At 42.7% G+C, this 15,432-nt stretch overlaps 1 protein-coding gene across 2 annotated transcripts in view; it reads left to right on the forward strand.

The window, feature by feature from the left end:
* Positions 1 to 15,432, forward strand: part of MTMR2 (myotubularin related protein 2) — a 62,833-nt gene that overhangs the window by 36,569 nt on the left and 10,832 nt on the right. For both annotated transcript variants that reach the window (XM_054518082.1, XM_036382893.2), the window contains 7 exons: positions 804 to 879; positions 4,133 to 4,227; positions 4,405 to 4,515; positions 6,530 to 6,631; positions 7,336 to 7,419; positions 14,172 to 14,321; positions 15,117 to 15,305. In XM_054518082.1, coding sequence (XP_054374057.1) covers positions 834 to 879; positions 4,133 to 4,227; positions 4,405 to 4,515; positions 6,530 to 6,631; positions 7,336 to 7,419; positions 14,172 to 14,321; positions 15,117 to 15,305 — 777 coding nt within the window. In that variant the 5' untranslated portion in view covers positions 804 to 833. The remainder of the gene's footprint in view (positions 1 to 803; positions 880 to 4,132; positions 4,228 to 4,404; positions 4,516 to 6,529; positions 6,632 to 7,335; positions 7,420 to 14,171; positions 14,322 to 15,116; positions 15,306 to 15,432) is intronic.

Raw genomic sequence — 15,432 nt, forward strand, 5'->3', positions numbered from 1 at the left:
TGAGCAAACTGTACTGCTGAGGTTGTGGTCATTTGTCCAGTTTGAGGCAGGGACAACATGATTAAATCCATCTACATGTGGCCACACAGCCTTAATCTTGGTCACTTATATTTGCATTTCTCTTCTAGTTCTTATAGATTTAGACCTCAGGTTATGCTTTCCTAGTTACAGCTATGCTTTCCTAAAATGTCTATCTGCCCATGGTAGCAGCTGTTCTTGTGAAATCCTTTGTGTAACTGCAATCATAGGTCTGAGAAGTCATGCTCTGTTGGTATAACATGAACCCAAAGGATGGTGAAGGAGGGGTCATTTGGCAGCCAAAAAAAAAAAAATCAAAACTGTACCCCCTATATATACCTGTCAAAATAGTACCTTTGTAACTGAGTCAAGTCAGGACTTTTGCAGTTGTGGGACCCTCAGTGAGCACAGTGGAGTGACCAAGGTATCCTTTTCAGTTTTCCTCAGTGTAAACTAGAAATTGCTCTGCTGATTATTGATGTCATTGTGGTAATCAGTGAGCACTTTAACTGGGAAAGGAACTGATTCCTTTGGCTCTGTCCATAACTGTGCGGGAATTTGACTTGTGAAAGTGGCCTGGGCAGGAGAAGGTTGGAGCATGAAAGGACACCTTGGAAGTGTGCTGCCAAAGTACAGAGCCTGGTGTTGGCCTCTGAAGAGACCCTAGGCAGTACTTCAAGATCTTTGAATATTTGTTGTCCTTGATACTGTTGACCTGTAAGTGTAAACTTCTTGGTTTATGAAAACATAATGAATTTCTGTTTGTACTTGTATCTTTTGCCTAGGTCCTGAGAGAGGCAAATAAATTGGCTGAAATGGAAGAGCCACCTTTGCTGCCAGGGGAAACCATTAAAGACATGGGTACGTGAAGAGGAAATTCCTTGTTTGCTGACAAACCGTAGAATATCCATAGAGCAAAATATCTTGGCGGTCACTGACCAACAACAGCACATTGCAGATGTTTTGGGAACCGTGATCAGATTGTTTCATTAATTGAGCAATTGCACAGCACATGGGCCAAGGTAACTGTGTCTTCTTTTAGCAGTAGCAAGTACAAAGCAATTCAACACTCTTCATCACCCATGAGTGATGGGGTGTGAGCTGTACAGCTCTGCATTTGCTGCCTCCTGAGAGGACATGGATCAACTGTTTCAGTTTGTCCTTGCCACAGGGTAACTTTCTAAGCTGACACAGCACAATTATGTGTCAAATCTCTGTCATGGGCTTTAGGAAATGATACACTGCTTTTGCAAAGAATTTACTGTGATGGGGGATGGGTTTTTTCTTTTTTCATCCGGACGTTCTGACATGCATCAGATTTGCTGATGCTCTCCATTCTGAAGGCTTGAGTAAGCCTCTTGAATAATTTTCTGTGAAAGATTTTGCATTTGCTTTTTTAATATGTTGCCTTCCTCTTAAAATGGTAAGGAAGAGTGCAACTTCAGTCCTAAACATAAAAAATCAAAAAATGAAAACTGAAAATACTTCACAAAAAAAATGCACCCATGAACAGCAGTATAAAAACAAGCAAGAAAACCTCCAAGCAACCCGCCTCCGTAATTAATCTTTTTCTCAGCCTCTTTCCTCAGAGTCCTAAGGACTTTGAACTTGTACTCTAACCATACACTGCAGACTTATATCTAACTCACTCCACAGATGCTATTAGCTCTAACAGTGAGGCAGTATTTTGAAGGTTCCTAGGGAATGGTTTAAGAGGTCAGAGTTACCAATGTTTTATCTGTTGGCAAATGGTGTGATGAGCCACGTAAATCTCTAAGACTGGATGGCTTTTGGAGTAGCCCAGACAGCAGCTGCCTGTTCCAGCAAGAAGCTAAAGGCAGCAAAAAGGAAATCTTTGTTATTCATCAGCAATAATTGTTTCCTGTTAAAAGTGTGAAGAAAGGCAAATGTAATTCTCCTTGTATTTTACAGGGAAGGGAAGAAAAAATATTTTCAGCCAACCCAATAATCTAGGGTAAGATTGGCCTGTAAAAGACAGGAATTCCACAAGCAGGGGAATTAGTAAATCTGGTTTCCAGTTTCTTTCTCCCATATGTATTCTCTTATACTTACCAAAGGCTGAGCTCATTAGGCTTTCCCGTGGTGATAGCACCACTACAACCTCTCTATTATAACTGGCATTCATTCTCACAAACAGTGAAGCACTTTAATGCCTTGGAGATCCCTGTTTATCAAGTAGAGACTGCTGAAATCATACAGCTGTGGCAGGGTTAAGGTCAGACAAGCCATGTGTGTAGGTACATTTGTACATGCGCAGTGTAATTAAGTAAAATTGTTTCCTTAGGAAACCAGGCTAATAAAATGCAAATGTGAAAGGTGGTGTGGCTTACACGCTGGCAAGGCCAGTGTTTGAGATCGTGCCTGGGGTTCCTTACCTGGAAAACATTTTTCTAGCACCTTTCCTCTTTACCCAGAAATCCTATTCCATTCCTTTTCAGATGTAAATGCATGCTTTTCTTATTAGTGGATTTTGCTGGGGTTTTTTTAAGCATTTCAAAATTACATTTTGAATAATGGGAACTCCAGTGGAAAAACTAGGCAGGCTGCCTTCACCCTTGTTATGCTTCCTGAGTCTGCTTTCAAACCTCTCTCAAACTAGCCTTTGAAAAGAAGTGATTAATAATCAGACACTAATGAAACACTTGGTTTAATTAGAAATGGCTATAAGCATTTTGTGTTTAAATGTCCTTCGAACAAATACATGTAAATTTATATAAATAAATATATAATGGAATTACTAGCATGTTTATTATAGATATGTATATTTTATTTCTTTTTAACCAGATATTGTGTGCTACGTATTTTGCTGCAAATTAGTCACTTCTGATGTTTTAAGGATCTTTCTCCACATCCAGATCTTGAGAGTCAATGAAGACAATTGCAGAAGCAGAGCTGACTTGAGGATGATTTAGTTATATGAGTTGCCAGTGCCCTGGAATAAGGCAGACTTCTTCTCTCTCCCCCTCTGGGCTAAATCTCATGGGATAAAGGTAGAAGAAATTTAGGTTCCCATTCTGACCCCCGGTAGCCTCACACCTCATGCTCATGATGGTTGTCTCCTGGGTGGGAGGCGAGCCGTCCTCCTGACACAGCCCTTGCAAAATGAGTCCCCTAGGGCTTGGAGGCTTGAGGTTATTCAGATGATCCAGGAGTTTTTTCATGGTTCTGGCAGCTCAGTGGGTCTCCTCTGTGTTTTTGAGGGGTGTTATTACTTCTTGGTGATAGTGCAAACCATTGCCACAACACAGCCAGACAACTGCTTCAGTGGCAGAAGAAGTGATAGGCAGCAGAGGTGGGGAGGCAACAACCTAAATCTTGGCATTTTTAAGTGATATAAAACAGAAGGGCAGTTAGAGGTGTTTGCTGTGGAAAGCCAGCAGCACCTCTTTCCCTTTGCTGGAACAAGTGAGAAATGTTTGAGGCCATTTAAGAAGGGGACTGTTTTGAGTCACCGTCACTCAGGCTCAAAAATAATTGAATTGTGCAGAGTAACTTGATCGCTGACTTCAGACCTAAGATCACAGCAGCTGGCTGCTACACAGATTCATGGCTCCTGCAAATCACTGTAGCTCTGCTGGCTTTTAGCATGAGGGCCTTCATCCCAGGGCTGACTCCACATGCAAAGGTGTACAGAAGGACCCAAGCATCCGAAAAACCACATGTATGAGAACTGCCTTCTCCTGCCCCTGGTGGCACAAACCATCTTGGGCACAATCCTTAGCTTCTATGCAGATTGTTGTCAGCTTCAAATGTGTGCATCCAGGCACGAGTGGTCTCCTCTTTTCATGCATGACGTTCTCAGCTACTGGCAGTAAGAGCAAACAGTTTGCACTGAACACTGGCCTGTTGACAGGGGTAGCAGTTTTGTGCAAATGTAGGATTCTGGGTGATGGTACTGTCTCTACCCAAACTCTTAGCTTCTCCACAGTACTGAAACTTGCCAGTTGGCTCTAGGCTAGAACCACAGATTAAGCTTGTTTTAATTTTATTATCTGCAAGGTACAGCCCACAAATATTGTTGCTGGCATAATTTTTCTCCCATAAATTAACTGTGAAATTTACATTTTCTTTTCTTTTTTTTTTTTTTCTTAAGCTAAGGATGTTACTTACATCTGCCCCTTCACTGGAGCAATCAGAGGAACCCTTACTGTTACCAATTATAGACTGTATTTTAAAAGCATGGAACGGGTAAGCTTTTGAAATAATCTACTTTTGCTACCTTTTCAATCTTTAGATCTGGGTGGTGTTTGAGAGTATTTCTGTGTGAAACATGGCTCTTTGTTTGGGAATATAGACATAAGGGAGCAGGAGCTGGGGATTTTTCCCCCTCCCCTTTTTAAACTCACAAATTTCAACTGTCTACAGGACCCTCCTTTTGTCCTAGATGCATCTTTAGGTGTAATCAACAGAGTGGAGAAAATTGGAGGTGCTTCCAGTCGTGGTGAAAATTCCTATGGGCTGGAGATTGTGTGCAAGGTAAACTTTTATCTGTGTTTTACAATAGGGGAAGGGGAACATATATTTTTAAAGGTTGTCTCTCTGGTACTGTAGGAAGTTCTGCAAAATGTTTCAGTCAGTATGTCTCACAGGTGTCAAAAACCATTATTTTAAAAGTAGTTTTCAGTATTCTCCAGCTCCACTCATTTGAGAAGAGATCCAAACCTTTTTTCCAGGCTTTGTGCTGGGCAATAGCTTTCCTTGATCATGAAAGTGTAGGCCTGCATCCTCATTTCTCAGGGTTGCCCACCAGACTTATTCTAGGTAGACTCCAGTTACTGTGGATTTCAGTAGGCCTTTCACTTATTTGCATTTCAAAAGCAAGAAAGGGGCATGTTTCCCCCCTAAATCATTAGCTCATGTCCACCTGCTGCAGTGCTTTGCCATGAGGGTCTGATGAGTAGCCTTCAGTCCTCATCAGGGCTGTTCTTTCATTTCTTTCCAGGCAGTACATATTTCACATGTGCCTCTCAAAAACCCTTGGAATAACTGGAAATACAAACTGTAGTAAAAATTAACAATTTGCCTCCTCATGTCTGCTTACAATAGACCCACAAAGTAGATAAAACCACCATCTCTCCTCCTAAATCCATATCTCTGGATGGCATGGCCCTTCTGCTTCCCTCAGTGAGCACATAGGAAGAGCTGGATTCAGAACCTTGTAAGTCTTGGGCTGTTTAGAGCTTGTCAGAGCCCCTCGATGCTAAAAGGATGCTGGATAAGAGCAGATGGAGGAATGAATAGGAATCCCAAAGTGTTCTGGTCACTGCTGTGATTTTGAGGCACCAGGAAGCTAAGCAGACTGTCAAGCTGTGGGTGTGCTGAGTCAGGACCAGTTACTACAATCTGTACCAAATAATCCAGCTGCTCCCTTGTCCTATGAGAGTCATAATTCACCCTGGCTAACACAGGGTGGGGTGCTTGTGCTGGCAAGCTAATTTGTTCCCTGTTTTGATCTGGATTCCTAGTCCTCAGCCATTTTGTCTATAAGCACACTTGGTCAGGTTTGGAGTGAATGGTATCATCATGTATGGGAAACTCAGGCACAAACTATAGGATGGGTGTTTTGGCCCTTTATAGCCTATTTATATATTTCAGCCTGCTTCACCAGGATATGCACAGCAGCTTAGTGTAATAACAGAGTGGTACAGATACATCTTATGCATCCTGAAAAGCTCTCTGTCTGAGACCAGTCATGTAATCCCTGTGAGGAAGCAAAGTCTTCAGCTGTTTATCTCGTTCTCTGACTTGCACTACCATCTTCATGTACTTGAACTTGATAGCTCATTTCCTTTTGATAAGTTTTAGACTCTTTACTGCAAGCATTTTAGTTGCAGGCTTGACTGGAAAAACTTAGAGATGTTTTATTTACTTTCCAAATTTGGTTTTGTAGATGACTATGGAAAGGAGGTCCTGAATGACCCCTTTTTGTCTAAACTGTGCTGCTGTGCAAAGTGGAGGAGTTCTTGGTTTCAAGACATCCTCTTGAGTGCCCTGAGAGGTGGAAGCTTTAAAGGGAGATGGTATTGGATGCTTTGCACCCAGCTGGCTCTTCTTGGGGCCTCTATGTGCAGTAGCTCTGTGGAGTTGCTTTGTTAGGCCATCCCCTCCAGTGGTCTTATGGCACTGCTTGGTGTGAGAGCTCAGTGACAGCCAAGGATGTCTGTCTCACAAAGTCCTGCCAGTCAAACATAGCTTTTTCCTCAGCAGCGCTCTCCCAAGACTTTCAGCAGGTGGAGAGCTTCATGTGAAGGCAAGATGCTGTGGTCAGGCACAGCTGTGCCCTCCCTCAGCTGCTCTGCTGTTGTTGGAGGCTGTAGACAAGCCCCTCAACCAAACCCAATGTTGCAACACAACGTTGTTCAAAGTATTAAATCAGTGCTAGAAGGAGCATTGTCATGTGACCCCGTTTTGAATTCTGGCTTTTGGATTTTCCTTGGATTTTGAAGTGGCTCAGAAATTTGCAACTTGATTTCCCTCTTTTTTCCCCTAGGATATTCGAAACTTGCGGTTTGCTCATAAGCCTGAAGGGAGAACTAGACGATCCATATTTGAGAACCTAATGAAATATGCTTTTCCAGTTTCAAATAATCTGGTAAGTGTCTTCTCATCAGCTTTTTCCAAAAGACATAGAGTAGCAGTAAACTGTTTTGTTCTGTCCTATCTACTTAATACAGCATTCACGTGGGGTGCATTTTCTTGAGGGATGAGAAGTGCTGGTTTTCAAATCTGTTTTAAACTTAATTCTGTAGGAGTTTAGATCATATAGGAAACAGGAAAAATCTGTTACAGTGCCTTTTTTCATGCATGGGGAACGACTTACTGATAAAGCCTTGTAACAGAGGGAAAGTACTCAAATAGAGGAAAGTACTCAAAACACAGTGACATCCGTCAGGGGTTCGCAGCTAATGGTGACTGCAGTGCCCCAAATCTGGAATGCAGCCCTCGTGTTCTCTAGTGTTATGACACTGCAATTGTTTCAAATGTTGAAAGGCTCTGGTTGTTAATCTGTAAGAGCATTCTTGCCTAAGTAGTTTTATCTTCTCTCCTTAATAACAAACTTCTTTTGTCTGTGAAGTACTAGGTAATAGCCAAGCAAGATCAGGGACGTATTGGAAGGTATATTGTTGTACTAATTACCTGCTACAGTGAGAGTGTTAATTTTTTTTTTATAAAACCCTGAAAGAAAAGTAATGGTGGGGAAAAAGAAGGGTCAGTCGTTAATTACTATTTGAGATATCAAACATCATATAAATGGGCTCTGAGTGGGCTCTTGAAGGTAAATTTTCTTTCTTTCAGCCACTTTTTGCCTTTGAGTACAAAGAGGTTTTCCCAGAAAATGGATGGAAAGTGTATGACCCAACTTGGGAGTACAGAAGACAGGTGGGTATTGTGCCACATCCTTCCTCATCCTCTGATCTTCAGAAACAAGGGTCTGTGCAGTGATAAAATTACAGATTACATGGAGCAGAGAATGATTCTGCTGAAAAATGCTGTGCAGGCTTGGCTAGGATGTTGTTTTTCACACTGCAGTGCTTGTTGAGAGCAGTACAGCTTTAGAGATAGAGGCATCCACTGCTGGACATCAGGTGGCAGAGAGCTGACTTAAGGCTCAGCTAGAAAGAGCTAATGCTCTGGCTTGGTGATCAGGTACTGCTGGCAGTGGGGAATGGAGGGTGCATGTTCCAGGTACATGCATCCCATTGTTGAGTTTCACATCTCAGTGCTTTCTTGTATTGGTTTTAATTCTTTCCAGGTTTTCCTGTCTGAAACTGCAACTTGGGAGGAAAAAATTAAGTGTGGAATGCCTTTACTATCTTAGGCATGGGCAAGGCATGCCTTCTCAGCATAGGGATCAGCCTAGAGAGTACTGTTATTTACAGTTATGTGTGTCCAGAGTAGACGGATCAAAGGTATTAATGATTATTAATGTGAAAGGCTGTTGGTTAGGAATACTGTGGTGAAAACTTGAGTAGTCCTCTGGGAGTAAAAGATGGGAGAATTTTGATTTTTATAATGAAATCACTCCTGTCATAAAATTCTCAAGTAGAAAAAGGAGCATGATTTGGTGGCACATTTGCCCTGGACACAATAAGCTTCAGTCTCCTCCAGATCCATGAGAATAAAATAAATTTTCTATTGTAAAATTAAGACATTTTAAACAATGCAATTTAAAGATTTATTTGGGTCTTTCTCATCAAATCAAACAATACCAGACCTCTGTCCCAGCCTAGTTGTTCATCTGATTCCCAGAATCCAAAACCTAAGGATTCATTTTTCTAGCTCTAGCCTTCTAAAAGCTGGGCATGCCTTCTAAATTGGTTATCTAGGCCTGTCATTAACAGATGGGAGAGAGTGCTTCACTGTTGGGGGTGATTTGTTCTCTCCTAAAATAGCTGCCTAAGATAGATTGCTGGCTTCTAGACTGCTAATGGGAAGCGAGATGTATCTTACTGTGTCCTACTGTATGCTGCCTTCAGTGCAAAAGAGTGTATTTTGCAATGAGATGCCACAATCTAAAATCCTGGTCAAGACAAACTCCAATCATTTGTAATCACTTTGTCTCTAAGGTCAACTTGAGCATAAGATCAGATAATACAGTGCTTATTGCTTTGTTTAGACTTTACCTCCTTCTTGGTAGTTATTTAATGGGAAGATCTGCTTGTAGAGAAGGATTTGCAACCCAAGCTATTTGAGCAAGACACTTCTTTGTAGGGTTGAAAATTTTGGAGTAACAACTAAAAGAATACCTGTGCTATCAAAGTAATCTCCCCTGGAAAGCACAGCCTTCACTCAGCCAAGCATCAGTCAAAACAGGTGAAGTATACAAAAGACATTTTTATAACACCTGGGAAGAGGAAATTAGATAATTTCAATGTAGATTATTTCACTTTCTAATTCCTGGCATGTCAGTTTTTATGATAGAAGCTTTTCTGTCCGTATTAGTTTTTATACTGTGATTTGGTACACCTTAAATTTGTCAGGAATTCGGTGACATGGTGGAAGAATACATGTGTTTGCATGCCTGTGATTTGCAGCTCTTCATGGCCTTTCTGTAAAGCGATGACAAAGCTGAGGCACTGTTGCAGTGTGTACTTGTGCTGTGGCCTGCTTCTTTGCTGTTTGTGAGTGGGAAGGACAAACTTGCCTGACTGCTTCTGTGTCAAGAAACCAAGCTAATGTCCATGTGCCGAAGCCCATGGTCATTTCCTTACACTGGTTACTGCAAAAGCAAATTCAAAGCAGGATTTTTTGCAGCCATAGCCTTTCTGAGTTTTACCCATGATGGGCCACAATCACTACCATTCCAGATCACACAATCCATCTGCTCCAGTTCCTTATCTTCAAAAGTGACCAACACCAGCTGCTGAAGAAGAAGCAAGCCATACTGCAGTGGATGTTTATGTTGTGATCTGTCCAGGAGGAGAATTTCATCCCTTTTGTCCGATTGATTTAGGTCCTGCAGCACGATGCTTTATGTCCCCTCCAAAACTTTTAGGTATTTCAGTCTGTTTATTTAATTCCAGTGTTTGTAACTATGGATGTTCAATTTATCTGTGTGAGTGTCGTAGCCTTTTTTCTTAATCCAACCAGGTTCTGCTAAAGCAATAACAAATACTACAGTAAATCAGGATTATGTCTTGAAATGGCAGCAGGGATTCGTTAACAGTGAAACAAAACTGGCATCATCAAATCAGATAATGGGATTACCTGTCTCTGACTCTATGAATTGTGATCAGAAATAGAAAAGCAGGACATATGCACTGTCAGCAGGACCTTCTGGAATTGGTTTAGAAACTGTTAGAGAAGGGCTGGCCTAGGGCATCAGCAGCCCAGCAGCATGGCCAGGCATTAACTTGCTATATCTTAGGCCAGGTCAGTCTTTTCCCTGTGGGAGCAGGAACACATGGGGAGGGGAGTGGAGCATAAGTAAACTCCAACTACCAGGCATCCAGAAAAGGCTTTTAGACCAGGATCCATGGTAATTTCTATGTCCATACTGGTATACATGTCAAGTTTGAGGGTGCTATTGTTTATTTATTACAATTTTTATTAAAATTAATAGAAATATGTTGAGATGATAGCAACTGTAGCAATTAGGAAAGATAGTCAGTAAACCCCTAACTTCCCCGTTAGCATTCTTGGGAAGGATGGAAATATGTAACTTATTAAAAATCTGTGATTGTGTAAAACTATGGGGAGTAATAAACAACCTGTAGAGAACAAAAGGAACTCAGAGAGGTTTGAGATTTAGTTGGTAAATGGAATCACATGTGGCAAATGAAATTTAAAACTGAAATTGCTCCCTGATTTTTATTACACATGGGCTGGCAGAATATAAAACAGAATTGCAAAGTGAATAAGACTCACTTGAAACCAAAAGTCCTTAAGATGCCTTTGGAGTAACTTAAAGCTTTATTTTCCTTAATAAGGTGGGGAGCATTTGGAAAATATTACAAGAGGTTGTGAAGTTGTGTGATGTTTCCCTACAAAAGTCATTCTTGTCTAATATCCTTTGCTCTGGTCATATCTACTGGGGAGCCACAGTCTAAGGCTGTTGCTGGTTGCTGCTTTTGGAGAAATCATGTCAAAACTAATAACTCAGAAGAACTGACTTGTTTTGAGGATTAAAGTGCCCAGCATTAGTATACAAGCAGAGTGAGAAAGGTAGAGCTTGGTAACATCATCCTCCAGAGGATTGTTAGGTGTAACTTAGGGGAGCAAAGTGAGGATTGAATGTTAAATGTCCCATGGTTTAACTGAGGTCCTGCTTATGCTGTGTATGTCTCTGCTGCAGAACAGATCACAGCTCTCTGGGGCTGAGTGGGCACAGCCTGGGCTCAGTAAATGGCAGAGGGACTAGCTTGGCTCTGCAGCTGTATCCTGAGCTGCCTGCTGCAGATCAAGGTGCACTTACATGTGGAAGCTCAGCGTGGATCTCTGAGATCCACAGAGAGATGGACTCTCTCTCCGTAGAGAGGTGTGACGGCATGTAACTACAGCAAGGAAATTTTTTTTTTCCTGTCAGTGAAGGATCCTCTTGTGCTTAACCTTAACCAGATGCTTTGCAAGGTGGTGATGTCGGTGCTGTGCTGGTGTGGCTTCAACAGTTTTTCCCTGCAAACAAATCTTCTGCAACATCAAGTGTAGATCAAGTGATAACCAAACCCAAGTCATTACGGTAAGGCATGAAGGTCTTACCTAGAGGGAAACCAAGTCTAGTTTGTGTGTGGGGAGGACACAAAGGCTGTGTCTCTATGGTTAGATGATACAGTTGTAAGGAGTGTTCCCAAGCACAGGGGCAAGTTTCAGGCATAGCTACAGACCAGGCTGTTACCATCCCTCTTTTGAGTGAGTGTGTTTGAGCATCTTCAGCCATGCACAAAGGTCCTGTGGTGCATGTTAAGGATCACTAGTGGCATTTTGGACAAAATATCCTGTTTGGAGGATAAATGAGTTTATTAGTACTGATGTGAGGTGTGTTGGTTCACCTGGGCTCAGTGAAAATGATCATGGGTATATTTAATTTATGACTATACGTGTGGCTTTGCTGCCTTCCTTAGTTTGCCCTCTGGCAGCCACCAGACATATGAATTCCCCTAGAATCAGGGGCTGCTAGCAGCATTAATTTACCTGAAGAAGACAGACCCATGCAGAAGTCTCTGGTCACTAATGTGGACATGCCATGTGCCCTGGCAGCTTCAGGATGATCACAACCTGCTTTTAGGGAGGCTTGCCTGAGTTCCTCCTGCAGGTGCACAGGCAGGCAGCACCCCGAGCCACTCCTTACCCTACAGAGGCCAATTGAATTACATCTGTAACAGTTTTGTTTCATAGTGGGCTTTTGGGTGCTTACAACTTACCGGGAAGCAGTGAAATGCATCTTAGATGAGGAAATACCAGTGTGCCTTATATCACGTTTAGCTTTTTCTATTGATTCCAGCTGGAGAAAGGGCAAATCTGAAGGAGCACGAATAAATGCAGAAGCTACACTGCATTATGGCAAACGTCCAAGGAAGATGCAAATTCAGCTTCTCTTCTAGCCCACTTGGCTTATTTCTGTTTGCTTCCAGTCCTTAGAGAAAGTCACGATCCAAATCCAAAGCGTTCTGGGTGGTGCTGTGATTCAAGGCTCCTGGGCCAGGGAAAAGCAGACATTCCCCACGAGGCAAAAGAAATTTGAATGCTGACACACAGCATCTTTTCTTTCTTTGGGAGCTCATCATGGACTTTTCTGGTCTGGGCTATTGCAGAGGAAAGATTTCCTTCAAATTTGTCAGTGTGGCGGCTGAAAGACCTAGAGCTTTGGAGAGCTTTAGAGCTCAGTTCTGACCCAAGCAGTGTGTTCTGAAGCCACACTGTGAAGGGGGTGCTTTCCAATGCCCACTCCTTGGTCTTCTCCATAAGCATTGGTAGAGCTGCTGGGTAAAATGAAAAGGAGCCTTTCTTTTGTGTAGCTGCTTGTTAGCTCCCATTTTTCTTGCCAAGACTGTGCTGACAGGGTAATTTTCATTTGGATTTGGGGGAGGTGAAATTTTCAGGAATTCCTTATGAATCATGTGCTTCTTAGGACAGGACCGAGAACTAATTAGCCATTAGTCCACTTCCAAGTAGTAAACAGATTGGTGACTGGCAAGAGTCTGGCTATTTCCTGGCTGGCAGCAGAGCTGGGGCCCAGCAGACTCCGTTCTTGCTGTGTACAGCAGGTAGACCTCTGAGCATGTTTTACCCATCAGTAAGCTTGAACTGTGCACGCACACTGCTTGATGTCTGGTTCTGCCAATAATTCTTCAGCTTCAGACTGGGTCAAAAATAGCTTTCCTTTAGGCCTTTGAGGTGATCCTTGTAGTAACATTGCCTTCCCAGGGAGGGCCAAAGGACAGCAGTGGTTCACAAAGCAGAGTGTGTGACTGATACTAGACAGAAGGTCTGGCCTCCCCTCAGATTTCTAACCATGACCTCTTTTGACAGCATGACTCACCACTGGGATGGGCAACCGGCCGCAGTCTGTGAGGGTCAGCCATAATTATCACAGCTCGTCTGACCCGTGTTAGATGTGCTGTTGATTTCCTGTGGGAGCTGTGACAGTGGTGATCAGTGTCCCACCACCCTGCTTTAAAATGGAGTAGTGTTCATTAGAACAGAGGCATGTATTGTGTAAGGAGTTGATGTTCCCCTAAAACACACTCGGTGCTTCAGAGCCTGGCCATGTTTGCTGCAGCAGCTGTGTCTTCCCCACAGAGATGCTTTGTGTCACTGCTCACCCCTGCTGCAGTAGGGGTCTGTTTAAATCTCTCCTTGCAGGCAGCTGCACCAGCCACTCCCTGTTGGTCTGTTCTCTCCCAGCTTCAGCCACACCACGTCTGCAGGTTGTCATGGTCATCCCCATTGTGCTTCAGGTGTTACTTGGAGATTGTTGTCTGGGAAGCTGTTGAGTGGCTTCCCCATCAGGGCATGCTGAGCTGTGTGATGTCTGTGTGGAGATTCCCTGCTCTCCCAGCCCAAATCCTCAGTTCAACCAGAGAGCTTAGTGTGATGGAAACATGGGAGCTGCATATCACATACAGTCATGCAAACAGAGACATACATTTGTTAAGCTTTTGGTGTTTTTAGAGGTTTGCACAGTTGTGCCACAAACACTGAACTAAGCCCAAATCAGGCTTTTTGGGGTGTTTTACTGCCTGTTCTCCCTTCTCCCCCTTCCCTCCATCCTGTCTGGTAACTCCATTTTGTATCCCCAGTTTTCACTCAACACATTTGAACTAAGTGCCATGTGGGGACTGAGTTCGTCACCCATTCTGTCCTGCTCCTGGCTCTCCTGTAAGCCCATAATGAGGCTGGGAGGTATCTTAAAGTTGAGCTCAGGGTGTGTTGCTACATTTGTAGCCTCCACAGTTCCTTTGCCATAGGTGACCCTGCCTGAAGCCCAGCTTCCCTGCTCTTCAGTGACTTGAGCAAAACATCCACCTCTCTGGGGAGAGACGTGAAATGCAAGTTACCAAGATAATGCATTCCTGGGTGCCAGCCCTAAATGACCTTCATTAACAAAAGTTGCCTTGAATTTCAGGTCTGGGCATTTGTCTGTGCTGAGGTCTCAGAGCAACTCATTTGCTAACCTGCATTTTCCTCTTTAGGGAATTCCCAATGAAAGCTGGAGGCTGACCAAGATTAACGAGCGCTACGAGCTGTGTGATACGTACCCTGCCATTCTAGCCGTGCCTGTAAACATTCCCGACGAGGAGTTAAAGAGAGTGGCATCCTTCAGGTCCAGAGGACGCATACCAGTGCGTGGGACAGAAAAAGCCACATTGATGTGGTTTGGTTACACATACCTTTGGGCAATAAGTAATACCAAGATCAGGCTGAGTAGATTCCAGGGAGCAAATAAATGGTCAGAAGATAATAAAAGTGACAACAACGTGTTTGAGGACATAGAAAATAACAGTATCTGCTGAAACTACTGTTGAGAAAGAGATGTAGACTAAATCAAAACTAGAAGATAAGATAATTTAGCACAACTCAGACCAAATCTCAGTTCAGTTCCTGGGAAACACAAGGCAGCCCTGTTTGGCTGTTTACAATTGTCTGGCCTACTCTGACTTTCAGGACAGAGAAATATGTAGTGATAGTCTTGATGAGAGCATTTATTTAATGAAATTAAGACAAAGCACATTGATATGATGATTATTTCAGAGGTACCTGAAAAGGTACTGGTTTACTCCTCAAGTCTATAGGAAATTCAGTCTGTTCCTAAAGTGCTTAACTTTTACATGGTGTAACATAAAGTTAGACACAGCCCACATACTGACTCACACAACAGCCAGAAAAACCAGTCTGCATCATATTTAGAAGTCAGACTCAAATAATTTGATCACCTTTTGTTTGTTCAAACTTTGGGAATGCCACCAGAATGAATAAAGACAGAAGGGTTCTTTCTTTCATTCAGTTGTGATGTAATAGAATCCAGGCTTCTGGAATCCTCTGACAGAGAATCCCAGAGCAAGCCATTACAGATAATTTACTTCATTGGTTTAATGAATCCCATTTTTCCTTTATTTATTTCCCATTTGTTTCTGAAGGTCTTGTCATGGATTCACCCAGAAAGTCAAGCAACGATCACGCGCTGTAGCCAGCCCATGGTGGGAGTGAGTGGCAAGCGGAGCAAGGAAGATGAAAAGTACCTTCAAGCCATCATGGATTCTAATGCCCAGTCCCATAAAATCTTCATATTTGATGCAAGGCCTAGTGTGAATGCCGTAGCCAATAAGGTTGGGTACTTTTTCCTCTGTCTAAAACCAGGAATGTAATAATTTAGAGCACATTTCCCACCACCATTTCATATTATTCTAAAGGATCACAAGGGTTTACCAGTGCAGAAGAAGTCTGAATGCAATG

Source organism: Molothrus ater, chromosome 2 (genome assembly GCF_012460135.2).
Source record: "Molothrus ater isolate BHLD 08-10-18 breed brown headed cowbird chromosome 2, BPBGC_Mater_1.1, whole genome shotgun sequence".
NCBI classification, from domain to species: Eukaryota; Metazoa; Chordata; class Aves; order Passeriformes; family Icteridae; genus Molothrus; species Molothrus ater.